Raw genomic sequence first — 27,607 nt, 5'->3', positions numbered from 1 at the left:
GCCACCTACTGGCTCGTGTTTTACAAGCATCTCGTCATGACAGTACGGTAATTCTCTTGCAGGTTTGGTAGTGTCGGGTAACATAGCTGGTTGTCTGTTTAGGTGGCTGTCAGTTGTATTAAGCTAGCTATTATTTGGTTTGTTTCGCAGATATTCGGTCAAAATGGACGGGGATATTAATGCTACGCCTCCGGGCACCACCCCACCTGACTCCGACCCAGCGCGGAAGCGCAGAGTGCACGGTATGTTGAAGCTCTACTATGGGCTGAACGAGGAAGGAAAGACCGTGGATCAAGCTGAGTCCATGGATCCTTGCGATATCAACGGGCCGCATTTCGATCCTGAGGTTTATCTCAATAAGGTAAAATCCAGTTTCTGTGTCTGGATGCGACATATATAGCTCGCTATTCACTGACCATAAGACAATAAGTGAAAGGCAAAACGTGCTTTTACAGTGGCAAGGGATTGCTATTATTTTACCGTACGAGGGAGCCAACTGCTTGTCTGTCATTGGTGTCACCAAGTGGTGTATATAAACAAGACCCTGGATTGCTGACGCAATGTATTGGCCAATGACAGTCTTCGAAGGCACCGGTCGGCCATATTGGCACTCCCCAGAAGATGCAGTACTCCATAGGAAAGAATATAATTCTACATTATTTTTAATTAAATGTATTATAAAAATTACATGTATTTAAGCATTTTTTTGGTGTAGTGGACACAGAAAGATATGAACTTTCCAAAAATGATACTTTGTTTGTATATACACTACCATTCAAAAGTTTGGGGTCACTTAGAAATGTTGTTTTGAAAGAAAATCACATTTCTCTCCATTAAAATAACATCAAATTGATCAGCAATACAGTGTAGACATTGTTAATGTTGTAAATTACTATTGTAGCTGGAAACAGCAGATTTTTTATGGAATATGATGGAATATAGGCATACAGAGGCCCAATATCAGCAACCATCACTCCTGTGTTCCAATGGTACGTTGTGTTAACTAATCCAAGTTTATCATTTTAAAAGGCTAATTGATCATTAGAAAACCCTTTTGCAATTATGTTAGCACAGCTGAAAACTGTTGTTCTGATTAAAGAAGCAATAAAACTGTAATTCTTTAGACTAGTTGAGTATCTAAAGCATCAGCAAAACACCAGTCTCAACGTCAACAGTGAAGAGGCGACTCCGGGATGCTGGCCTTCTAGGCAGATTTGCAAAGAAAAAGCCATATCTCAGACTAGCCAGTAAAAAGAAAAGATTAAGATGGGAAAAAGAACACAGACACTGGACAGAGGAACTCTGCCTAGAAGGCCAGCATCCCGGAGTCGCCTCTTCACTGTTGACGTTGAGACTGGTGTTTTGCGGATACTATTTAATGAAGCTGCTAGTTGAGGACTTGTGAGGCGTCTGTTTCTCAAACTAGACACTCTAATGTACTTGTCCCCTTGCTCATTTGTGCACCGGGGCCTCCCGCTCCGCTTTCTATTCTGGTTAGAGCCAGTTTGCGCTGTTCTGTGAAGGGAGTAGTACACAGCATTGTACAAGATCTTCAGTTTCTTGACAATTTCTCGCATGGAATAGCGTTCATTTCTCAGAACAAGAATAGACTGACGAGTTTCAGAAGAAAGGTCTTTGTTTCTGGCCATTTTGAGCCTGTAATCGAACCCACAAATGCTGATGCTCCAGATACTCAACTAGTCTAAAGAAGGACAGTTTTATTGCTTCTTTAGTCAGAACAACAGTTTTCAGCTGTGCTAACATAATTGCAAAAGGGTTTTCTAATGGTCAATTAGCCCTTAAAAATTATAAACTTGGAATAGCTAACACAACATGCCATTGGAACACAGGAGTGATGGTTGCTGATAATGGGCCTCAGCACGCCTATGTAGATATTCCATTAAAAATCAGCCGTTTCCAGCTACAATAGTCATTTACAACATTAACAATGTCTACACTGTATATCTGATCAATTTTATGTTATTTTTATGGACAAAATAATTGCTTTTCTTTCAAAAACAAGGACATTTCTAAGTGACCCCAAACTTTTGAACGGTAGTGTAAATGTATATTTAATTTGTATAGTATCATTTAAAAGTATGCATTAAGGTGTCTGTAATAGAATAAACGTGGCAAAAGCAAATGTAGATATTAATAAATACATTTATATAGCTTCCTAAATATGTTTTACAATGGTGAGGGAGTGCCAAGATAGAGGCTACAAAACACCTGTCATCTAGTGTATATAGAAATGATTGGTGTCATCCAGGTAGTACAGTAGCTGTCTGTTGTCTTCAAAACTGACCTTTGAGTCCTATTGGTGTCTGCAGCTCAGGAGAGAATGTTCCCTCGGAGAGCTGATGGACCAGGAGAGCTGCATGGTGAAGCAGATCCGCTCCTTGGACAGTGACATGCAGACATTGGTGTATGAGAACTACAACAAGTTCATCTCTGCCACAGGTAAGACAATAGGTGATAGTGTATGCAATGCGTTGGACATCATGTTGTTGAATTGGATCATGTTGGTCTCACTCTGTTCTGTGCACATACTGTATACCATGTGATGAATTAATGAATGTCCTCATCTTCTCCTACTAGACACAATCAGAAAAATGAAGAATGATTTTAAGAAGATGGAGGATGAAATGGACTGTCTCTCTACCAACATGGCTTCTATCACAGATTTCAGTGCACGCATCAGTGGGACCCTTCAGGACCAGCATGCACAGATCACCAAACTGTCAGGTTGGTAATGAAACCCGAGGTGACGCCTCAACCGCCTGAAATGAAAACTAGATAAACAAATCGTATTTCTTGGTCATATATCTATCATTGTAAGACTACTTGTGTGGACTGTGAACCACTTCATAATACGCTACTACTAATTATGTATATAAACCCTAGATTGCTGATGCTATGTATTGGCCATTGAGGCTTTGAAGCCATCGGTTGGCCATATTGGCACTCCCCAGTAGGAGCAGTCCTCCATAGGAATGAATGGAACTCTACAGTATTTCAATTAAATGTTTTAAGGACAAAAGTACATGTATTTAAGTAATTTGTATTGAAGTGGGGATGGTAACAATAGTACAAAAAAAAAAAAATACTTGAAGGAAAATGTTTTTATATACATTTTAAATGTTTATTTTTATGTTTAGCTCACATAATATCATTAAAGTATGCATTTAGCTGTCTGTAATAGAGTAAACGTGTCAATAACGAATGTAGACATTAATAAATGCATTTTTATAGCTTTACAATGGAGGACGAGTACCAAGATGGCTGGGCAGTGTCTTCAATACAGCGCCCTCTGTCAGTCATCCAGGGTTTATACACATGATTGTCTACTACGGTGTTAAGACAGGCAGCCCAATTCTGATATTTTTTTCACGAACTGGTCACTTGACCATCAGATCAGCTCTGAAAAAAATGTGATTGGTGAAAAGACCAATTAGTGGGAAAAATATCTGAATTGGGCAGCCTGTCTAAACGCAGCCCCCCCCCACCCCTCACCCAGGAGTCCACACTCTCCTGAGGAAGCTGCAGTTCCTGTTTGAGCTGCCTGCCAGGCTGAATAAGTGCCTGGAGCTGCAGGCCTATGCCCAGGCAGTGAGCTCCCATCGCCGTGCCCGCTGCGTGCTGCAGCAGTACAGCCACATGCCCTCCTTCAGGGGCATCCAGGATGACTGTCATGCCATCATGGACAAGTTGGCACAGGAGCTTAGGCAGAAATTCAGGTAGGAGTCTCAGGAAACGTTCAGTTGGTATTCACTTTGGTATGGTTGCAAAACAATGGTGTTTTAATTTTAATTTCTGGTTCATATTATATAGCAGTAGCTAGGTTTCCATTCACATAAAGAAAATATGCACATATTCCCACCAGTGGTGTGTTTCCACCAAATTGACCTTTTGTGGATTAAAAATCATGACGTAGTGCACACAAAATGTACTTTTTCGCTTTCGTTTTCATGTACCAAATAAAAATATAAAGTTAAATGTGTTTCCATCGTATTTTCAGCTCTACCGATAGTTTTGTAAAAAAAACGGTTTTGTTAAATAGCAAATGTGCCTTCCCTGGTCTTGGCACATGCGCTCTAGTCAACAGCTCACAGATACAGTGTGGTTGATGAGATTATTATGGATACGTGCGAGAATATTTTTATTTGTCAAACGGCAGTCAAGCATCGATCATCATGTCAATAAGACCTTCGATATTTATTGGAAAGGAGCATCAAGCTCGTCACCGTGCACTTTCAGCACCCTATGAAGTTCATAAAAACATATTTCATCTGTAGCCTAATAAACTGCATGATTTCCCGAGTCGTAGTGGGAGGACCACACACCATATCATCGCATGACTCCAAGTTTACTTCGATATGATGGTTATTATATTAATATTTGTGCATAAAGGCGTTTCCACCGCCACTTCTCACATAATTAATTGTAATTAACAAAAAGATCCCACCATGTCGCCATAATCGAAACTTCCTGTTTCCATCACAGCTGTCGTGATTTTGTTTTGTACGTTATGACTTTACTCGCATAGAAATTGTGGATGGTAACGTGGATAATACTACACTATAACTGCATGAATGCCTCATCTTTGTTTGGTGTTGCATGTGTTTGCAGAGATGGAGGTTCGAGTGCGAAGGACCTTTCAGAGTGTGTGGAGCTTCTGCTGCAGCTGGATGAGCCGGCAGAGGAACTCTGTGACAAGTTCCTGAGTCACGCCCAGTCACGATTGGAAGCAGACCTCCTAGGACTGGAGGCGGAGCTGAGACCACCATTGTCCTCTGGACCCACAGCAGTGACAGATCCCTACACTGGCCCCGCCCGCAGATTGTCAGTTGAACCCACTGCTGGATCTCCCACTGGCCCCTCCTCTCTAAAAAATCCCTTCCTCTCTCCCAGCTCAAGGACTGATATTCTGGAATTCATAGACAGAGGTTGCAATGAATTCGTCAGCAGCCTTTGCTTGGTCATTGCCTCGTACCAAGAGTTGTTTGTCAACCGTCCGCAAGAGGGTGAAATGGCCTCCAAAAACATCCCCCAGATGGCTATTGGCAAGTTGCATGCTTTTGTGGATGCCCTGGCCACCCGCTACTTCTCCCTGGTTGAGAGGAGGATACAGGAGGAGAAAAGTGTTGGGGACAACTCTCTCCTGGTCCGGGCTCTGGACCGTTTCCACCGCAGGCTCCAGGCCGTGGCCAAACTGCTGCCTGGGTCTGCTGTGCCCAGCCAGGGGACTGAGATCGTAGTGCGAGCAGCCAGGGAGAGGATCAAGCAGTACCTGGCAGCCCTGCAGAGCTTCTACCTGAACAGCCTGACAGACGTGAGGCAGGCCCTAGCAGCCCCTCGGCTGGGTGGAAGCTCAGCCGGAGGTGGGTCTCATCTAGGGGGGACAGCCACCGGGAAAGATGCTCCGGCCAGCTTGCCAGAGCTCCTCTCCACTCTGTCTGCCTCCATTCTCAATCAGATCAAGTCAGTCCTGGCATCCGTGCACCTTTTTACTGCAAAGGACATCACCTTCTCCAACAAGCCTTACTTCAAGGTGAGCTAGATGAATATTCATGCTATTGGTGGTTAGTTAGTTGGCCCCATAATATTTTTAATGCCATTTATGTAACTAACTGTATGTTAACATTGACATCCCGGTTGGATCTTTTTCTCCTCTCTCTCTTTCTTCAGGGGGAGTTTTGTAGCCACGGTGTGCGTGAGAGCCTGGTGGTTAACTTCATTAAGTTTGTGTGCCAGTCCTCGCGTCAGTTCTGTGAGAGTGCAGGAGACCGGGGCGGCTCTACACCCCCTGCCCTCCTACTGCTGCTGTCACGCCTCTGCCTGGACTATGAAACCTCCACCATCACCTACATCCTCACCCTCACAGACGAACAGTTCCTCGTGCAGGTAAATGTGCCAATGAACTTCTGAAGATTTCTTGAAAGCAATTGGTGGGAATGTAAGAAAAAAAAGTCCTCTTTAGTCATGAGAAATGTGTATCACATGCTACTACACATGCTGTTATATCCTCTCGTTTCTCTTGTGTTCACAGCATCACTCTCCTGTAACTGCAGTCACAGCTTTATGTGGAGAGGCCAGAGAGGCAGCACAGAGGCTACTGAACCATTATGTCAAGGTACACATTTTCCCACCTTCTTACCAACAAATGACTATTGCTGCAAATGGCCACTTCAGGCCTCGTCCTTCTATTTCTCTGCTGACCCCTTCTCTGTTGCTGTGGACAGGTTCAGGGCCTGATCATATCCCAGATGCTGAGAAAGAGTGTGGAGACACGAGACTGGGTCAACACCATCGAGCCCCGGAATGTCCGTGCTGTGATGAAGAGAGTGGTGGAGGATACCACCTCTATTGATGTGCAGGTAAGGCCCGTTATCTATTTAAAACCCTTTGGTAAACATGCTTTACAATGTGGGAAAACTGTAATTACTGTATAATTGTGAGTGGACAAAAGCAACATCAGTGCTAGGAATCTTAACAGCTTTACTACTCCCTGATCTGTCCCTCTCTCCCTGTGTTGCCCTACAGGTGGGTCTTCTCTATGAGGAGGGGGTGAGGAAAGCCCACAGCAGTGACTCCAGCAAAAGGACCTTCTCCGTCTATAGCAGTTCGAGGCAGCAAACCCGCTATGCCCCTAGCTACACACCTAGGTACCTGAACAACAGTTGCCTAACACACAATATGTTTATAATGACATAATATACACCCCATCACAATGTGTGGAGGTTTGGCAGAGGCAGGGTCAGTCAAATGTTAGGATGATTGCTATCTTCCCCAATGGATAAAGATTTAAGAACGGTTTTGTCTCTCTGCAGTGCTCCTATGGATACCAATCTCCTGAGTAACATACACAAGCTCTTCTCTGAGCGGGTTGAAATATTCAGTCCTGTGGAGTTTAACAAGGTGGGTAGTGAGTGGTTTGGACACAGAGCTCTGGTTCCCTGCCCCCCCTCCATTAGCCTTTTTATTGCCTCAACTCTTTCTGTCTTGATCTCTCTGCTCTCAGGTCTCTGTGTTGACGGGAATCATAAAGATCAGTCTGAAGACGTTCCTGGAGTGTGTCCGCCTGCGTACCTTTGGTCGTTATGGCCTGCAACAGATTCAGGTGGACTGCCACTACCTGCAGATGTACCTCTGGCGCTTTGTCTCCGATGAGAACCTAGTCCACTTCCTGCTCGATGAGATAGTGGGCAGCACTGCCCACCGTTGCCTGGACCCCGCTCCCATGGAGCAGAGCGTCATCGAGGTCATCTGTGAGAGAGGTTAAAGGCTAGAGGTCACATTGGTTGAGGAACTGGTGAAATGCGATGGTGAAATTGAATGGTGTGTAACAGAGTAAAAAAAATTAAAAAAGAACATTGAAGTCAACTGAACTGGAAGACTTAAAAAATAGGTATTTTGCTGGACACACTGGATTCCCATGATGTAAATGTGGTATCAGTAGGAGGATTAAGGTTACTTACTATTGCTGCATGTAGACAGCCAGACTAATTCTGATCTTTAATTGGTATTTTTACCAATCGGATCAGCGCTGAAAAAGATCTGATTTGAAATAACCTAATGTGGCAGGTGTAAAAAGACGCCTGAACGGAGTTCCCACATCTGTTTTTTCAGGGGAAATGGAAGCTTTGGTTAAAAATATTGTATCCCTGAAAAACAGGAAACATCCACTTTGTACCAACCCCCTGGAGAGAGGATGTGAAAATGTGATTGGTCAAAAGACCAATTAGTGGAAAAAAGATCAGAATTGGGCTGCCTGTCTAAATTAGGATGTTTGGGTGGGGTGCATCTATAATCATTTGTTTGCTAATTACTAAAATTGTAATATGGTGTAATAAAAAAAAGTTACATTCATAAACAGATGAGGTACTGAGTTGCCTCTCCTACCTTCAAGGTCATGTGATCTCAATTATTTTCTTTCTCTTCTCTGTTTTGCACACTTAATTCTGCAGACTAAATTATAATGATTGTGTTACAAGTATTCATCCCTGTAAAGTATGCTATATAAAGTGTCTGTATTCTAAGTGGGGCAGCAAGTAACCTAGTGGTTAGAGCGTTGGACTAGTAACCGGAAGGTTGCAAGATCGAATCCCCTGAGCAGACAAAGAAATCTGTCCCTGAACAAGGCTGTTAACCCACTGTTCCTAGACCGTCATTGAAAATAAGAATTTGTTGTTAACTGACTTGCCTAGTAAAATATTTTTCTATCATAATTGATTGATGGATCGTAGTTTGAATCAATGACTGGAATCATTGGAAATAATTGGAAATGTGTAACATCAGTACTTCCTCAAATGTCATAAGCATGAGTCCCGTCTCTCGCAACCATTAAGCGCGCAGTCGAGTTAAAAGGTGTACAGTAGAAATTTGACCACTTTTCTTGGCCGTTTGATAAAGGTGGTCACCGCCCTAGCGTAAATTTGATTGGTTTTAACACTTCCCTCTCCACGCTCTTCTGATGGCCATGGCTTAATCTAATTGGTTTAGAGATGGGACATGTTCAGAGGGGCTATTTTGGGGCGGTTCGGTGCACGCGTTCTTATGGTCGCACTGTGCTTATTGTTTGGAGTATGCATACATGAGGAATACAGGTGAGTGATGCTAGAAATTATGCTACGATGAAAACCCCTTTAATATTGTTGGTTTTACGTCCAGCGCAAAACGGTTTACTGTTCCTGGTATCTATTAAAGCGCATGTAATTGTTTTTCTGCTGTGATATAACCTATATATGTTGTATAACCTGTCTATGACTTTGGTAATTCAATCGACTCGTATCCTTATTACGCTATAGAGAAACTATTTTGGCTCAGTTATGTTTTATTTCTCAACATCAACAATACAGTACCCATTACAGTCTACTAGTCCAAATACATTGAGGCTCCGAAATGGAGCTGCCTATACAGATGTATCTTAGCTTAGTTTAGCTCTCTACCAGTGTCCTCCTTTTAAAATGCTCACAGGAGACAGATCATGAAGCTAAACAAACAAAAATCCTCACAAGCAGAAAGGGAATTTGGAGGGACTTTGGGTGAGTCCAATAGTGTGTGTTTTATAAAAAATAATACACATTTTGTAGGTTCACTTTAAAAAGGGATATTGCGCAATCCCATCTCGCACCCACTCTCAGTCAGTCTTCTCAACTCACCTCACTTCTTCTCCCCTGAAGGTGCCACCTGCATCCTTGTCTTCCTGCCCCTGACGGTGCTTTACCTGCTGTGTGTATGTCGCTCCCCTGTGGCCAGCGTGCTCCAGTAGCCCCCTGTCCTTCCCTCCACAGCCCAGCTATGGTACCCCTTGGCCCCTGTTCTCATACTGGGCTGGATGACCCTCCAGATCTTCCTTTACCTGCTGCCTATTGGGAAGGTGAGACCAGCTATTAATTAGGAATACCTTTGAGTTCTTGTCGATTGACTGTGTTGTCATGTGAGATTTGGCTGATATACTTGTCTCTGTCTTACCTGCAGCTGTCTGAGGGTATGGTGCTGAAAGATGGATCGAGACTCAAGTACCCCATAAACGATATTGTAGGGTTGGTGGGTGCAATAGAGCTCGCCAGCTTGTAGTCCTAACTGAGTTACTCTGATTCGTTCAGCCATTCCTATGGGGAAAATGTATGGAGAAAGAATTGGGTTTTTGGATAAACACTTAAAATAAGGTCTGAGGTTAACACATTGGTCTATGATATAATATCAGTCAGTAAACATGACCTTTATGAATATTGAAGACTATGTTTTATGTGTTTTTTTATTCGTATATAAATGCTTCAAAATGGCAAACATGCATAAAGATGGCGGAATTAAGTTATGACATCATTGTGTTAGCACTATCACAGATTCTTTTTTAAACTACGGAGCGCGATATGGTTCAATGTGACAACAAATCAGCACAATCTACATTTATTTAATTTTTTTCAAATTGTTGCTGTCTTGGAGCTAGAATTGGGATCATGTATACTCTGCTAATCACCATACAAGAAAAGAGTAACGGATAGCAAAGTACAATACGGCGAACTGAGTAAAATAAGGAATTTGTGGTAAGTGCACAAAGTCTTGTATAACTCACCTTGTGGGGACACAATTCAATCTCATTCAAAATACAATTTTCCCTAACCCTATCCTTAACCTGAAAATCTAACCCTAGCTCCTAACACTAATGCTAACCTTAACGCTAAACCCCCTAGAAATAGCATTTGACCTTGTGGGGACAAACAAAATATCCCCAGTTGGTCAAATGTTTTTTGTTCACTATTCTTGTGGGGACTTCTGGTCCCCACCAGTATAGTTAAACACGTCCATGGGGGCCGCCATCTTTATGCACCTCCGCTATTCACAAAAAGTGACGTTATCTGATGAAGATTATCTCATATGTATAAGATCTCCTAAACCTAAACCTGTGTTTACCACAGACCTTATTTTTGGCGTTTATAGAAAAATCCTTCAAAAACTAAATTCCTAAATTGCCCAACGAACCATGGCGGGTTAGTGCCCACAAAAAGACTACATTACTATTGCTCGCTATAGTAATGCTTTTTAAGCAGTGGGTTCCAATGTCAATCGTCAGTTACCCCTGTGTGTGTATAGTTTCTGGCAGGTTTGATTGATCTGGGTGGAAGGAGTTAACTGGTTATGTTTTCCTTTTATCTACTGCCAGGTGTCCTTGACCTTGAGTTATGCATGCCATTGGTCCAAAGACTAATTTATATTTTTGTAAGCTACTTAGTCCAAACTCTACCTCTTTGTTTTATGATTCCCTCTCCCAACTAATTCTTGTTTTTGTATCTCTTTCTCTCTGATCTCCCACCCTTTCTAGCTGTTTCTATCGTGCTATCTTTCTCTACAGGTTTTCATGCCCTGTGCATCACAGCTGTGCTGTTGACATTGCCACTATGGCTAGGGATGCCCCTGGGGTATCTCTTTGAGCTGTTGTTGCCCCTGGCAGTGTGTGCTATTGGGGTGTCATTCCTCCTCTCCCTCTACCTATGCTCCTTCTGGGCCCCTCACCATGCCCTCGCCCAGGGGGGAAACACAGGTAAAGGTGGAGGATTAGGGAAATAATAAATGGAAAATATATAGTTAACAAAATTATACATGAACATGTATCAGAGGTTTTTCTGTATAGGCTCAAGCCTGCTATATCTCACACAGGAAACCCTCTGTATGACTTATTTATGGGACGAGAGCTGAACCCACGGATTGGAAGCTTCGATCTGAAATACTTTTGTGAGCTGAGACCAGGTCTGATTGGCTGGGTGAGTGGAAAAGGATGACTACATTTTATCAAGTTAAATGTAATTGTGTTAATATTTTTTTTTTATATCTGATCCAACATACTCTCTTCCAATTAGGTGGTGATTAACCTTGGGATGCTGATGAAAGAGGTGGAGCTACGGGACTCCGCCTCCCTGGCCATGATACTGGTCAACAGCTTCCAGCTGCTCTACGTGGCGGATGCTCTGTGGAAGGAGGTGAGAGGAGGACGGTCCACAGGAACAGTCCACAGAAAATAACAGTGGTAGCAGAGTGATCTCCGATGATGATGCCAATTTCATTTGTGGTGGTACACTACGAATGTATCATTGAGCCCTGAATTAATTCATTACATTTCTGCAGTGCTGTATAATGTTTCATTTGAAAGGAGAATATGTGATATTGCAGGAGGCTGTACTGACCACCATGGACATAGTGCATGATGGCTTTGGGTTTGTTAGCCTTTGGGGACCTGGCCTGGGTTCCTTTCACATACTGCAGGCTGCCTTCCTGGTGGTGCACCCACAGTCCCTCAGTCCTCTAGGAGCCACAGCTATAGTCACATTGAATGGTAAGTCAAGTTTCAAGGTGTGGGGTGGGGCAGTGTGAATGCTTATTTCAATCATTTGAATATTTGGTATATTGTATGTACCCTTATTCATGGATTGTAATTTTTCTCTTCCTGTTTCCGGTTTTCTCTTCCTGTTTCCCTGGCATTAGGTGTTGGGTATTATATCTTCAGAAAATCCAACTCCCAGAAGAACCAATTCAGACGGGACCCTATGCATCCCAGTGTTGCAAGTCGGAATTCAAATTGTTGATTAGAGTTCTGGTATCTCCTGGCATGGCAACATCCACACATATTTTGTTAATAAACTTTTCTTAAATCAGTTTAACAGTTTTGAGAGGATAGATAGAATTTGGTCTTCTCTCTGGCGACAGCTTTATTACTGTCTGTTTCAAATTGTATTTTCCATAATGGATCGAAATGCAGATATGAATACAGTGGATGGCAGGAAGCACCACAGAGTAGAATCTGGGCCCATTAGAAAGAGCAGATGGAGTGTGAATAATTTGTAATCTGAGCTCTCTCAAATGACTGCCAAAACTGAAAAAAGTTCCCCCGTGCCTTACTGTAGACCTGGAGACTATTGCCACAGCAACGGGGAAGCGCCTTTTGGTGTCAGGCTGGTGGGGCCTCGTCCGCCATCCTAACTACTTAGGAGACCTTCTCATGGCCCTGGCATGGTAAGTACCTAGAAAATACATAAGATCCTCTCTGCAGCCACCCTGCACACGTGTCCATAACCAGTGGCATTTCCGGAATAGAATGTCAGTGATACACTATCGTACTGATCTAGCCATACTTCCGCAAGATTGGACACGATGGGCCGGTTTCCCAGACAGATTAAGTCTAGTCCTGGACTAAAAAACATGCTCAATAGAGAATCTCCATTGAAAGTGCTTTTTAGTCGAGAAGTAGGCTTAATCTCTGTCCGGGCAACCAGCCCTAAACTCAATTTCAAATGAATAGAGTAGTCACATTTCAGTAACTGTGACGTCTAACAGCACTAATCTGAAGTATATTCAAATTATCATGACAATTTATGCATGTATTGAAATTAAGGTAATGTTGGACAATTTCTTTTAGAACGACAGTGTAGGCCCATTTCTTTAATATTGATAACTGAAATGTAAGCCTTATTAGTTTACATGACCTTTATTGCATAGCTGAATTGTAATTAAAAAACAAAACAATAAACATGTCTCAATGGTAACTGCAGTCAGAATACATTTTTACAAAATGGTATACAAACAAATACCAGGCTTGCCCTGAAAACAAGATAATAAAGAGACTCATATTTACTTAACTGTCATAAAATACCAAAATGTTCTCAATCTATTTCTTCAATCAACACACCCTTCACTTTCCCTCTTCCCTTCTTCCAGCTTTCTTCAACTCTTCTCTTCTCCTTCTGCAAAGCACTCCTCTCATCCTCCCTCTTCCTGTGCTCTCTCCATAACCCAGCAGCCAGTCTTCTCACCTCCTGGGCATTGTCAGACACCCAAGCTTGAAAGAACTCACATTTCTTCCCCGCGAGGAAATACTTCTTTCTCATGTCCCCTTCATCTCCCTCTTTGGGCAGAGCTGCCCTGGCTTGGGATAGCACCATACGGAGTTGGCTCAAAGCTGCCAAGGAGTATCCAACGACATCCTGCTTACTTCTCCCAGTCAGAATATGAGCCACAGCCTCCACAGCCCTGGCTGGGGAACTGGGGTCCTCTCGGTCAAAGTAGCCCCCGGCCAAAATGGCTGCCTCCCCTCCCTCAAGGGTCTCCTGAAGGGAGCTGAACACCCTGCCTGAGCTTAGGGCCTCGGACACAGTGAGAACCATTTGACAAAACTCCTGAGTTACGTTTGACTCGATGTCACCATTGAACAGGCGTAGGGCGAAGGTGTAGCCAAACAGTGCATCGACCAAGCCATGGCGAACAAGAGGGGATGGATGGGATGACAAGGAGCTCAGAGGTGGGATTTTGACATTGATTGGAGGCACACCAGGGGTTGATTTTGGTCCCTTAGCCTTGCTCGCCTCTTTTCTGTATTTTCCCTTACCCTTTCTCTGTCCCTGCTCCTTCCCTGATTTACCCACACTCTCAAGTCTTTTCCCAGAATCCTTGACTTCATTATCCGCAATGACCACAACTTGACTTTCTGCCTCTCTTATTTCACAACTGGATAAACCTGCCCCTTCTTCCTTCTGCAGACTCCCCCCCTGTCCTTTATTTGTCTTCACTGTTTCTCTTGTCGTGCTCCCTCCCTGTCCTGCTGCATCATCTCCTGGCTCGCCCATCTCCTCCTTCAATACCTCCATCAGAGATCTTTCCCCCTCCTCGTGCTGCTCCCACCAGGGTCTCCACAGGGGGACCAGAGCTCCTACAGCGCCACCCTTCACCAGACTCCTAAACTTCTCCTTCTCCTGGCTGCTCAACAGGTCCCACAATGCCTCCTCAGAGAGAGCATCGATATCCAGCCCCGAGAGCCTGTCAGCCAAGTCTAGCTCCTCGGCGCCTTCAACCCCCTCATCGACGTCTCCAACATTTGCAGAAACCACCTGCCCTGCTTCTTCATCCTTGTCTCCTAACTCTTTGAGTTTGTTTAAAATCTCCTCAATCTCCTCCACATTCCCTTCCCCAGATGATTGAATCTCTGCTAACTTGGAGAGGAGGTCTAAAACCTGTGCTCTTTCCTTTGTCTCCTCACTACCTCCCATCTCCTCCTCAACGGTCTTTAAAACACCCTCCATCCCTCCTTCTGCCCCATCTGCCATATGTCTCAGCCTTAGCAGAATATCCTGCATCTTCTTCCTCCCCTCACACTCTGTTTCTCCAATATCTTTCAGCTCCTGTAACACAGACTCCTTATAAAATTCCTCTGAGCACACAGAATGATTTGTACTCCGGTAGCATTCCAGGCCACAGTAAGGTACATTGCATCGTGGACAGGTGTAGTAAGAAGGTTTGCATAAGCACAGTCCACACACTTTGCTTTGTGTTGTGGCATCTATATGGTCTGCATCTCCATCCTCTTTCCCAGTAGCTGGTGTCAGAAATCCACTGCTATTGGTGGTTCCTCTGGCAGGAAGCTCAATTCCATCTCTAGTGACAGTCTCAGGCTCTGTGTCAGTCCATTCACTGCAGTGGTGCTCATCCCTTGGTCCAATGTCAGTCAACAACTTCCGCACAGATGGAGGGATTCTCTGTCTAAGTATTGGATTCATGATTTTGGGTGGGCTAATTAGTTTCTACTTCTCATTGCATGCTGATGTAATTCTGTTGAGTGAAACGATGAACGTCCAATTTGCCTGAAAGGAAAGACAGATTTTACAACTCGAGTCCACTTACAGAATTGAATGTAAGATATATTATAACTTGTTTCACTACTATGGCCGTACCTTTAGAAGCCTTCTCGGTACGTCGTCAGACCCATGTAAATCCCAATACTTCAATATGTAGTACAGTAATTACAATTTCTTCGGCATTTAATCAGCCTAAAACTATCAAAGAACGCAACATGTGCTACTAACTATTTCGGACTAAACGTTGGTAAAACTTCTGCCGTAAATGGTTTCTGAGCTTGTCGCTATTGGATGACGTCTCCCCGTCGTAAAACGCTCGCAAAAACAAATAACTGCCAGACACGGAAGATAGTTTCCATTAGTTACCACAGCCAGAAAGTAAAAGATGGGCTATATCGTAAAAATGTATGAAAACATAACAATTATTTTTGGTCTTAATTTAATGTTATGGTTAGACATAAGATTAGCAATATGGTTAACGTTAGGGTTAGGTTTCAAATCACATTTTAAGAAGATAAATTGTAAAAATAGGCGGGGTGTATGACTTTGTGGCTGTGGTAACTAGTGACGGCCATAGAAACTGGATAATGAAACCACTGGCGGTCGGTGCCGTTTTTCTTTATGAGCATGGCCTTATCTCTATTACAGCATATTGGATGACTGTCATTCATATGCCATTCACCCAGTACAATGTAAAAGTGATAGTTTTAGGCTACTGCATGAGGTTGCTAAAACCTAGCCTATGAATGAAAGTTTACAACGTAGGTACACACAGGTCAAGAGAAACATTTCAGGAGACAGACGAACACATGGGTAAACAGTGACACATTCAATACCACCTTGCACACTCTTGCCTGCATCTAGCTGATCTAGGGTGTAATCATTAGTCCAACAGTTGCAAACAAGTTTCTAATGGACAAATTCAGGTAGGTTTATCCCCGTTTCGTTCCATTTATTTTTTCTACAGAATTGGCAGAATGAATACACCCCTTATCACGCGTAAACCCAGCTCACTATCATAGCAGCCACGTTGTATTCCTTCTCGCATCTATGCGCTCTCCTCCTCTCACCTTTTCCCTTCGCTTGTGGACTTTAATGCACAACACATCAGCTGTATGTGACCAGGCAAATAAAACTTTCCAAACCATATTTTAACCGCTATACACAGCCTATACCGTTGTCACCATATTAGCTAAAGTAACGTCATAGTCAACATAGCTAATAGAACTAATGAGTTAGTGACTGTGCACAGTCAGTAAGCAGTTTAGTTAGCACTTACACCCGCAGGCCCTGGTGGTAATACATTTGTAAAACCAAAAGCTTACCCTGACTTGGAAGAGTTTCAGTGTTGTGTTGGATAGTCATAGCCAGCTAGCTAACATAGCATCCATTTGTTTGAGCAGGGTGTTTGAATAGGCTAAACTAGCTAGCTGCATTTGCTAGCTAAGTAAGTGAAAATGAAACTACATTTTTTTAAACTAAATCTCTCTCTTGCGGCTCCTTCATTTTAGAAGAAATGTATTTGTTCAAAACTGTTCAACTATTGTCTTTCTCTTTTCGAGTCAACTACTCGCCACATTTGATGCACTGCACTGCAGTGCTAGCTAGCTGTAGCTTATGCTTCCAGTACTAAATTAATTATTTGACCCTTTGATAGGGTGGACAACATGTCAGTTCATGCTGCAAGAGCTCTGATAGGTTGGAGGACATCCTCTGGAAGTTGTCATAATTACTATGTAAGTCTATGGAAGGGGGTGGAACCATGAGTCTCCTAGGTTTTGTATTGGAGTCAATGTACCCAGAGGAGGACGGAAGCTAGCTGTCCTCCGGCTACACCATGGTGCTATCCTACCCTAGTGCTGTTGAGGCTACTGTAGACCTTCATTGCAAAACAGTGTTTTAATCAATTATTTGGTGACGTGAATATTCTTAGTATAGTTTTATCTAAAAATTATAACTTTAAATATTTTACAATTTCATTTTTATGAAATTCACTGAGGATGGTCCTCCTCTTCCTCATCTGAGGAACCTCCACTGATAAGCTGTGGTATTATTTTACAGCAATGAATACATGAATCACATATCAAACTTACAACTGATATTGTTCCTGTGGATATAAAAACATTTGTTTTAAATAAAGCAGACATCCCCCATAGCAATTGGCCATTTAATGATTCAAATTTGAAGAACTCTTGTCATTTGAGCGTAAGGTGTTACATACAAACAAATATAATTGACATGGACATAAATAAACAACTGTCTCTTATTTATCCACTCATTTCAAAATGTTGGGTGCATATAGAAAAGTAAGCACTATTTTTCTTTGACAACTGTTCTGCGACAGTTTACCTCCTCGCCAAAGGTCCACTTGTATCAAAGTGACCTTTGACTCGAATTGTCATGGTCACTTCATTGACCTGGGTTGGCAGGTCTTTGCCAGTAAGCTGTTGCAGGTACTCCTTAACATCCTTCTCAAAAGCCTGACAGGAGACAAAAAAGTAGCAGCATTAATCAGGGGGAAACAACTGCACAGTGACAGGAAAACATAACATTCAACCCAAAGTTGTTGCTAGATAAATACAACAGCTCTTATACTTCTACTCTGGTTTCCAGCCAGTCATACTTACTGATATGCAATTCTGTAGAAGTTTCAACAATGCTTTGACAGAAGAACCCTAGAAATTCTGTCTCACTCACCCAGATGTCCCCTTCAACCTTGTCTTGCGGCTGCCATGGGTGAGGTAAGTGTAGACAGGAACATTGTGCATTCGGGAGCGACAGGTCATGTATGGTAAAGCAAGAGGCACCTCTATAAAATGTTCGGCTAAAGGGGGTGAGAAAAATAGGAAAAATATTGAATTGAGGTTAATCAACCATAAAGTAAATAGCACCTGATACCCAAGGTGTGTTTGCTGAGACTATGGTCTCATTTGAGAAAAAGTCTGTCCTCTTTCCTCTCTCCTCCATGACGTGGAGACTGACATGGTCGAGGAGAGTGTTAATTTGTTTATAGGCTAATGGAAGAGTGTCCGGTCCTCCTCGATAGCCACTTTCATCGAGGATAGTCATGTGTATCCTACCGAGTTCTGTGTAACCTACCGGAGTTCTTTGCGGAAGAGTTTTGAAATCTGCCACACCCCATTTGAATCAGATATTTCCTTCTCAGAGGAGAAAAGCATGTAAACATTTAAAAACGATCTATAAAATGTCTAGCACAACAGCTAAATGTGTTTTTAGCACTTTACACATTTCTTTTGGGATTACACCCCTGTAAACTTAATTTGCCTGATGACGTGCAGTGGAGAAGGACCGTTTCATTTCAAACAAGCACATCTCCATACACCTTCCCTCTACTCGCCACCCCTCCTTCATTATCTTTGACTTTTTTCACAAGGAGGCGAGAGAGGATGGAGAGAGGACACAGGAGTTCAGCAAATCCAATTGAGAAAAGGCCTATGAGAGATGTGTATATGAGACTATAAACGACTAAGTGTTGGCAGATAAATTATGTACAGAACATTAGAAGCGTAAAACAACTCGAACAACAAATTTAAATGTAGTAAGGTATTTGAAGCAGAAGTTGAATCAGTGTGAGAACCAAACCATTGCTCTCCATTTGCCTTAAAACAAAGGATAGCATAAGGTGTCAAGCTTCACCTGATGGAGGAGTCCAGCCAAATGGGGAAGGACCATCATGTTTAGGGGGAAAGGAAACTCGTGAAGGTGCTATCAGTCGTTCCACAAATTTGTATTCTTCTGTAGATGCTAATATCCCACTCTTGGCTTCTCAAGCTGGGCTACACAATGTCTGTTTTTGAAGGGAGAAATGTATTCTCGCGTGCTCCTGATAACTCATTCATGAAAAAACTAATTGACAAATGCATTGAAAAGGGATAAGAAGTAGTGTCTGTCATTCAATCCATCCCAATTCCACACATTTATGCAGGGCAAGCCCTAGGGCCCTCTCTTTCTAAAATTATCCACCAAAATTGTTGCAACCCCTGTTACTAGCCTATTCAACCTCTCTTTTGTATCGTCTGAGATCCCCAAATATTGGAAAGCTGCTGCGGTCATCCCCCTCTTCAAAGGGGGAGACACTCTAGACCCAAACTGTTATAGACCTATATCCATCCTGCCCTGCCTTTCTAAAATCTTCGAAAGCCAAGTTAATAAACAGATCACCGACCATTTCGAATCCCACCGTACCTTCTCCACTATGCAATCTGGTTTCCGAGCTGGTCATGGGTGCACCTCAGCCACGCTCAAGGTCCTAAACGATATCATAACCGCCATCGATAAAAGACAGGTCTGTGCAGCCGTCTTCATCGACCTGGCCAAGGCTTTCGACTCTGTCAATCACCGCATTCTTATCGGCAGACTCAATAGCCTTGGCTTCTCAAATGACTGCCTCACCTGGTTCACAAACTACTTCTCAGATAGAGTTCAGTGTGTCAAATCGGAGGGCCTGTTGTCCGGACCTCTGGCAGTCTCTATGGGGGTGCCACAGGGTTCAATTCTCAGGCCGACTCTTTTCTCTGTATATATCATTGATGTCGCTCTTGCTGCTGGTGATTCTCTGATCCACCTCTACGCAGACGACACCATTCTGTATACATCTGGCCCTTCTTTGGACACTGTGTTAACAAACCTCCAAACGAGCTTCAATGCCATACAACACTCCTTCCGTGGCCTCCAACTGCTTTTAAATTCTAGTAAAACTAAGTGCATGCTCTTCAACCGATTGCTGCCCGCACCCTCCTGCCTTACTAGCATCACTACTCTGGCCGGTTCTGACCTAGAATATGTGGACAACTACAAATACCTAGGTGTCTGGTTAGACTGTAAACTCTCCTTCCAGACTCACATTAAGCATCCCCAATCCAAAATGACATCTAGAATTGGCGTCCTATTTGACAACAAAGCCTCCTTCACTCATGCCGCCAAACATACCCTTGTAAAACTGACTATCCTACCGATCCTTGACTTCGGCGATGTCATTTACAAAATAGCCTCCAACACTCTACTCAGCAAACTGGATGTAGTCTATCACAGTGCCATCCGTTTTATCACCAAAGCCCCATATACTACCCACCACTGCGACCTCTATGCTCTCGTTGGCTGGCCCTCACTACATATTCGTCGCCAAACCCACTGGCTCCAGGTCATCTATAAGTCTTTTCTAGGTAAAGCCCCGCCTTATCTCAGCTCACAGGTCACCATAGCAACACCCACCCGTAGCACGCGCTCCAGCAGGTATATTTCACTGGTCATCACCAAAGCCAACACTTCCTTTGGCCGCCTCTCGTTCCAGTTCTCTGCTGCCAATGATTGGAAGGAATTGCAAAAATCTCTGAAGCTGGAGTCTTATATCTCCCTCTCTAACTTTAAGCATCAGCTGTCAGAGTAGGTTCCCGATCACTGTACCTTTACACAGCCAATCTGTAAATAGCACACCCGACTACCTCATCCCCATATTATTATCTACCCTCTTGCTCTTTTGCACCCCAGTATCTCTACTTGCACATCATCATCTGCACATATATCACTCCAGTATTAATGCTAAATTGTAATTATTTTTGCCTCTATGGCCTATTTATTGCCTACCTCCTACCTCCCTACTCTTCCACATTTGCACACACTGTACATAGATCTTTCTATTTGTATTTTCTTTTGCGTTATTGACTGTACGTTTATTTGTAACTCTGTGTTGTTGTTTTTGTCGCACTGCTATGCTTTATCTTGGCCAGGTCGCAGTTGTAAATGAGAACTGGTTCTCAACTGGCCTACCTGGTTAAATAAAGGTGAAATAAATAAATAGGGGATATTTGGTTTGGCCCCACCCCCCCTCTTGAATGCGGAGAGAAAAAGTTTAATAGTTAATTTGCTGCAATTCTGTACATTTTGCAATGGGGTGCAGATTTTTTTGGCAGTTTTAAAGCTTATTTCCTGAAATTCTACACATTTTGTCATGTTAATATGTTATCTGAGTGACTAAGAAAATCAAATGGGGGTCAAACAGGGAAATGGTTCCAATCGTTTTTCCACCAATAATTTTTTCCATTGGGGATTTTAGAAACACTTAAAATAAGGGGTGTGCTTTGTGTAGCTCACCCTGGCGTGACGTTTTGATAACCATGTAAATCTCTCTCAGACAAGGTGACTATCAATATATTCTGCTCTTTTTACTCTCTGATTCGAAAATGCTAATTTGCATCAAAGTAGAATGAAAAACAGCTTTTATCTCAAGGCCATCAGACCGTTAAACAGCCATCACTAACATTGAGTGGCTGCTGCCAACATACAGACTCAAATCGCTAGCCACTTTAATAATTAATAATTGGATGTAATAAATGTATCACTTGTCACTTTAAACGATGCCACTTTATATAATGTTTACATACCCTACATTACTCATCTCATATGTATATATGGTACTCTATACCATCTACTGCATCTTTCCTATGCCGCACAGCCATCGCTCATCCATATATTTATATGTACATATTCTTATTCATCCCTTTACACTTGTGTGTATATGGTAGTTGTTGTGAAATTGTTAGATTACTTGTTAGACATTACTGCACTGTCGAGAACTAGAAGCACAAGCATTTCGCTACACTAATATCAATTTATTCATTACTACATTTAGCTAGCTAGCTAATGTTTGTTACTTCAATTTTAACAATTTCGGCCACGTAAATAATTTTTGAAAGAAGATACAGTATCAGTCAAAAGTTGACAAACTATTCATTCAAGGGTTTTTCTTTATTTTGACCATTTTCTACATTGTCCAATAATAGTGAAGACATAAAAACTATTACATAACACATATGAAAAACGTTTTAAACAAATCAAAATATATTTTATATTTGAGATAATTCAACAGCTTTGCACACTCTTGGCATTCTCTCAACCAGCTTCATGAGGTAGTCATCTGGAATTCATTTCAATTAACAGGTACGCCTTGTTAAAAGTTCATTTGTGGAATTTCTTTCCTTCTTAATACCAATCAGTTGTGTTGTGACAAGGTAGGGGTGGTATACAGAAGATAGCCATAGATTTGTTAAAATATCAAGTCCATATTATGGCAAGAACAGCTCAAATAAGCAAAGAGAAACAACAGCATCATTACTTTATGACATGAAGGTCAGTCAATTCGGGAACATTTCAAGAACTTTCTTCAAGTGCGGTCGCAAAACCATCAGGCGCTACGATGAAACTGGTTCTCACGAGGACCGCCACAGGAAAGGAAGACCCAGAGTTACCTCTGCTGCAGAGGATAAGTTCATTAGAGTGACCAGCCCCAGATTGCAGCCCAAATAAATGCTTCACCGAATTCAAGTAACAGACACATCTCAACATCAACTGTTCAGAGGAGACTGCGTGAATCAGACCTTCATGGTCGAATTTCTGCAAAGAAACTATTACTTAAGGACACCAATAAGAAGAGACTTGTTTGGGTCTAGAAATCTGTCCTTTGGTCTGATGATTACAAATGTGAGATGTTTGGTTCCAACCGCCTAGTCTTTGTGAGAAGCAGAGTAGATGAACGGTTGATCTCCGCATGTGTGGTTCCCACCGTGAAGCATGAAGTAGGAGGTGTGATGGTGACACTGTCTGTGATTTATTTAGAATTCAAGGCACACTTAACCAGCATGGCTACCACACCATTCGGCAGCGATACGCCATCCCATCTGGTTTGTGCTTATTGGGACTGTCATTTGCTTTTCAACAGGACAATAACACGGCCTCCACAATCACCTGACCTCAACCCATTTGAGATGGTTTGGGATGAGTTGGACCGCAGAGAGAAGGAAATTCCTTCAAGACTGTTGGAAAAGTATTCCAGGTGAAGCTGGTTGAGAGAATGCCAAGAGTGTGCAAAGCTGTCATCAAGGCAAAGGGTGGCTACTTTGAAGAATATAAAATATATTTGATGTTTAACACTTTTTGTGGTTACTACATGAGTCCATATGTGTTATTTATAGTTTTAATGTCTTCCCTATTGTTCTACAATGTAGAAAATAGTCCAAAGAAAGACCCTTGAATGAGTATGTGTGTCCAAACTTTTGACTGGTACTGTATATGGGTATCAAATAGCTCCCTCGTAACCGTATCGTAGTATTTGGTATTCTTGCCGTGTGGTCGTAAAGCTTGAAACTTTCCCTAAATCATCTGCATAACATTGTGGTACTGTTTATGAAGGAGCGCGACATCATTTTTCTCGACCACCACACGTGGGCGGGAACAGAGAATACTACGTCACAGGTATGCGCAATGAAATGCTTCCTGTTTTCCATTTCCAGGCCAAACACCATTGGCAAAGCACACGATCATTACACTGCGAGACTTTGGTGAGTCATGAAATAAGTTTAAATTCTGTTTTATAACTCATAACAAAGGGACTCAAAAGTTTCATGACATTTTAAACATTGTCTCTTAAAAAAAAGTTGTCTTTGTTGATGTCGACAGGAAATATATATTGTTCTACCGCTCTGGCTAGTCTAGCTTTCACGTCAGTTGCTAATGATTAACCACAAACTACTAATCTTTGCACTAGTTGTTGGACATTTGATTCACCGTTTATTCTGGCATAAGTCTATAGAAACAAACTAATACATAACTTGCTTAGTTAAATAAAAGTTAAATTAAACCCTGTTGTTGACCATGTTAGAATCAGGTGTGTTAGTGCTAGGCTGGAACAAAACCCTGCACAACCCTTTGGGTCTTTCAGGATTGTAGGACACACTGACCTAACATCATCCATCTTATTTTAAACAGGTTGACCATGCAGCTGTTTGTGCGTGCTCAGACTCTCCACACCTTTCAGGTGTCTGGATTAGAAACTGTCGCTGACATCAAGGTAAAGTATAGCACTATTGTCCCTTGGTCTGCCAACTTTTTTTTGGTTTAAAAGTTAATTGATGACCATGAAAGGTTAACCACATTCAGCTCTTTGTTCTCTTCCCTTCTCCACAAGGCTCATATTGAGGCATTGGAGGGACTCTCCTGTGATGACCAGGTGGTTTTTCTGTGCGGGGAACCCCTGCAGGACGATGCTGTGATTGGCCAATCGGCACTGGAGTTCAGCACTCTTGAGGTTAACCCTCGACTGTTGGGAGGTAAGTGATCAATAATTAAACATTCTTGAACATTATTGTAAATATGTGAAATGATTAAGGTCTGAGACATTTTGTTTCTGTACCATTTTTTGAAGAGAATTCGGAGGGGCTTGCTTTGATTCATTTCCATTTCCTATCCCAGGCAAAGTCCATGGCTCCTTGGCCAGAGCGGGGAAAGTCAGGGGACAGACTCCCAAGGTGGGCGTTTGTGTTTAATAGAAATTAAATTAATGTGGCATATTCAACATGACTTGCTCTTCTGGCAAGTTTGCTTAGTCTCTAGTGTGCACGTCAAGACACCACACCTGACTCTTTGTTTATAACCATTCTCACAGGTGGATAAGCAGGAGAAGAAGAAAAAGAAGACTGGTAGGGCTAAAAGGAGGATCCAGTATAATAGGCGCTTTGTGAATGTGGTACCGACATTTGGCAAGAAGAAGGGACCCAACGCCAACTCATAAAACTATTTTCCCAAAGCCTTGTGTCTGTCTCATCACAGTTCAACATTGACATGACCATTCATGCAGTGAGCGCAATGGACTGGGAGCAATATCTGTCATTTATAATTACATTTGTCACTGGACTGATGGTCACTGTGATGAAATACAATAAAACTCCGTGAGGAAAGAGTGGTACTCCACACCAATTTGATGGTTCCTTTACATTGGGTGAATTGAGCAGTTGTATGATTGGCTGTCTTTCTGATGGCTCAGAAGTAGATGAAATGGACTCGAGATTCCAATTCTGTTTTGTTTCTTCCCCACTAACTGGTCTTTTGACGACTCATCTTTTCACTTCAGATCTTTTTCAGAGCTTATCTGATTGGTCAAAAGACCAATTTAGTGAGAATGGTCAGAATTGGGCTGCCTGTCTAAATACAGCCATGGTGGCATGAACACAAGGTAGTTCAAGTTGTATTCGTCGTATGTACAGGATACACATGGTATATATCATCCAATGAAATTCTTACTTGCACAAGGTAGTTCCAAGTGCACATGTTCTCAATTTATTTCATGTATTATAGACAAGTCACACTGACAGATGATAATAGTCTTTGGCATGTTCTCATCCATTATGCCAAGATCACTATCTGCCAAAGTGATCTTGGATATGACCATGGCATATACTTCAGCAGCTTCAAATAATTCCATCTGTCAGAGCATCTTCACGCCTTCCTGTGTGATTTCCCCACAGGGTCAGCGATGACCACGACTCCCCAAGCAGCCAAACCTGAAACAGAAATATTGAGTTGACTGCACTGCAGAGGCCCTGCTAGAATACTTTGAATAGCGTCAACTCATCATAGCTCTTGCCTTTGCTTTCACCTTCTTAGTAATGTTGGATAAATTGCTGCTGCTACTACAATGCAGGAGATAGTGGCAAGAAAAAGTATGGGAACCCTTTGGAAATACCTGGATTTCTGCATAAATTGGTCATCAAATTTGATCTGATCTTCATCTAAGTCACAACAATAGACTGTGTGCTTAAACTAATAACATTAAAATTATTGTATTTTTCTTGTCTATATTGAATACACAATTTAAACATTCAGTGTATGTTGGAAAACGTATGTGAACCCCTAGGCTAATGACTTTTCCAAAAGCTAATTGGAGTCAGGAGTCTGCTAACCTGGAGTCTAATCAATGAGATGAGATTGGAGATGTTGGTTAGAGCTGCCTTGCTCTAAAAAACTCACAAAATTTGAGATTGCTATTCACAAGAAGCATTGCCTAATATGAGCCATGCCTCGAACAAAATAGATCAAGAATTGTTGACTTGCATACAGCTGGAAAGGGTTACAAAAGTATCTCTAAAAGCCTTGATGTTCATCAGTCCACGGTAAGACAAATTGTCTATACATTTACATTTAAGTCATTTAGCAGACGCTCTTATCCAGAGCGACTTACAAGTTGGCTATAAATGGAGAAAGTTCAGCACTGTTGCTACTCTCCCTAGGAGTGGCCGTCCTGCAAAGATGACTGGCAAGAGCACAGCGCAGAATCCTCAATGAGGTTAAGAAGAATCCTAGAGTGTCAGCTAAAGACTTACAGAAATCTCTGGAACATGCTTACATCTCTGACGAGTTTACGATATGTAAAACACTAAACAAGAATGGTGTTCATGGGAATACACCAAGGAAGAAGCCACTGCTGTCTAAAAAAAAACACATTGCTGCATGTCTGAAGTTTGCAAACGTGCCCCTGGGTGTTCCACAGCGCTACTGGCAAAATATTCTGTGGACAGATGAAACTACAGTTGAGTTGTTTGGAAGAAACACACAACACTATGTGTGGAGAAAAAAAGGCACAGCACACCAACATCAAAACCTCATCCCAACTGTAAAGTATGTTGGCGGGAGCATCATGGTTTGGGGCTGCTTTGCTGCCTCGGCCTGGACAGTTTGCTATTGTTGACGGAAAAATGAATTCAAGTTTATCAAGACATTTTGCAGGATAATGTTAGGCTATCTTTCCACCAATTGAAGCTCAACGACCCAAAGCAGAAGTAAATCAAGAACAGAATGGCTTCAATGGGAGAAAATACACTTTCTGGAGTGGCCCAGTTAGAGTCCTGACCTCAACCTGATTTGAGATGTTGTGGCATGACCTCAAGTTAGCAGTTCACACCAGACATCCAAAGAATATTGCTGAACTGAAACAGTTTTGTTAAGAGGAATGGTCCAAAATTCCTCCTGACTGTTGTCTAGGTCTGATCCACAACTACAGAAAACGTTTGGTTGAGGTTATTGCTGCCGAAGGAGGGTCAAACAGTTATTAAATCCAAGGCTTCACATACTTTTCCCACCCTGCACTGTGAATGTTTACACAGTGTGTTCCAAAAAGACATGCAAACGTATCATTGTTTGTGTGTTAGTTTAAGCAGACTGTCTATTGTTGTGACCTAGGTGATAAGATTATATTTTATGACAAATTTATGCAGAAATCTGGGTATTTCCAAAGGGTTCACATACTTTTTCTTGCCACTGTACATTTAGACATGCTGCCAATAAATCGCAATACTCACTTGCTGCAAACGCGACTTGTGCGACAGTTCCCATAGAGGTTGTCCCACCTTGGCGCATTACTTTTCGGGCGGCTAGGAAGACATATCCAGCTCCTAACAGCAGACCTCCACCTGAAAGAATCCGACAACTCCAGCAGCTCCCAAACATTTGACCCGCTGCCGGTGATACTGAGCCCCGTGGTACGGGCAATGGCTCTGGTGTTGACATTGTCAAAAAAAATCTATGGATTTATGCTAACTAGCTCGTTAGCTGTGCTTGGCTTGATGTGATGATAACTACCAAGCAGCTAATTTGACAAATCACTACAATCGCTTATTATTAAAACGTACATCAGTTAA

General features: G+C 42.4%; 3 protein-coding genes and 2 pseudogenes across 3 annotated transcripts; 3 read left to right on the top strand and 2 right to left on the bottom strand.

The window, feature by feature from the left end:
- Nucleotides 1-38: 38 nt before the first annotated feature.
- On the top strand, nucleotides 39-7,913 carry vps51 (VPS51 subunit of GARP complex). Its single transcript, XM_071364306.1, has 11 exons — nucleotides 39-361; nucleotides 2,331-2,460; nucleotides 2,599-2,745; nucleotides 3,518-3,737; nucleotides 4,630-5,551; nucleotides 5,689-5,904; nucleotides 6,050-6,133; nucleotides 6,243-6,377; nucleotides 6,544-6,665; nucleotides 6,831-6,918; nucleotides 7,022-7,913. Exons 1-11 carry the CDS (start codon nucleotides 164-166, stop codon nucleotides 7,280-7,282), a joined length of 2,523 nt encoding a protein of 840 aa, XP_071220407.1. The 5' UTR covers nucleotides 39-163; the 3' UTR covers nucleotides 7,283-7,913.
- Nucleotides 7,914-8,434: 521 nt separating this feature from the next.
- On the top strand, nucleotides 8,435-12,618 carry LOC139552507 (delta(14)-sterol reductase TM7SF2-like; annotated as a pseudogene).
- A 348-nt stretch (nucleotides 12,619-12,966) lies between these two features.
- znhit2 (zinc finger, HIT-type containing 2) lies at nucleotides 12,967-15,426 on the bottom strand. The gene is made up of 2 exons (XM_071364307.1): nucleotides 15,219-15,426; nucleotides 12,967-15,128 (listed from the first exon to the last, which is right to left on the bottom strand). Exon 2 carries the CDS (start codon nucleotides 15,042-15,044, stop codon nucleotides 13,158-13,160), a length of 1,887 nt encoding a protein of 628 aa, XP_071220408.1. The 5' UTR covers nucleotides 15,045-15,128; nucleotides 15,219-15,426; the 3' UTR covers nucleotides 12,967-13,157.
- Nucleotides 15,427-17,359: 1,933 nt separating this feature from the next.
- LOC139551869 (large ribosomal subunit protein mL49-like) lies at nucleotides 17,360-21,258 on the bottom strand (annotated as a pseudogene).
- Nucleotides 21,259-23,336: 2,078 nt separating this feature from the next.
- Nucleotides 23,337-24,890, top strand: LOC139552508 (ubiquitin-like FUBI-ribosomal protein eS30 fusion protein). Its single transcript, XM_071364310.1, has 5 exons — nucleotides 23,337-23,476; nucleotides 23,904-23,985; nucleotides 24,103-24,244; nucleotides 24,387-24,442; nucleotides 24,580-24,890. The coding sequence occupies exons 1-5, from the start codon at nucleotides 23,400-23,402 to the stop codon at nucleotides 24,703-24,705; spliced, it is 483 nt and encodes a 160-aa protein (XP_071220411.1). The 5' UTR covers nucleotides 23,337-23,399; the 3' UTR covers nucleotides 24,706-24,890.
- Nucleotides 24,891-27,607: the final 2,717 nt, after the last annotated feature.

The sequence above is a fragment of the Salvelinus alpinus genome, chromosome 24 (genome assembly GCF_045679555.1).
Source record: "Salvelinus alpinus chromosome 24, SLU_Salpinus.1, whole genome shotgun sequence".
Taxonomy (NCBI): Eukaryota; Metazoa; Chordata; class Actinopteri; order Salmoniformes; family Salmonidae; genus Salvelinus; species Salvelinus alpinus.
This window is presented reverse-complemented; position numbering and strand designations above follow the sequence as displayed.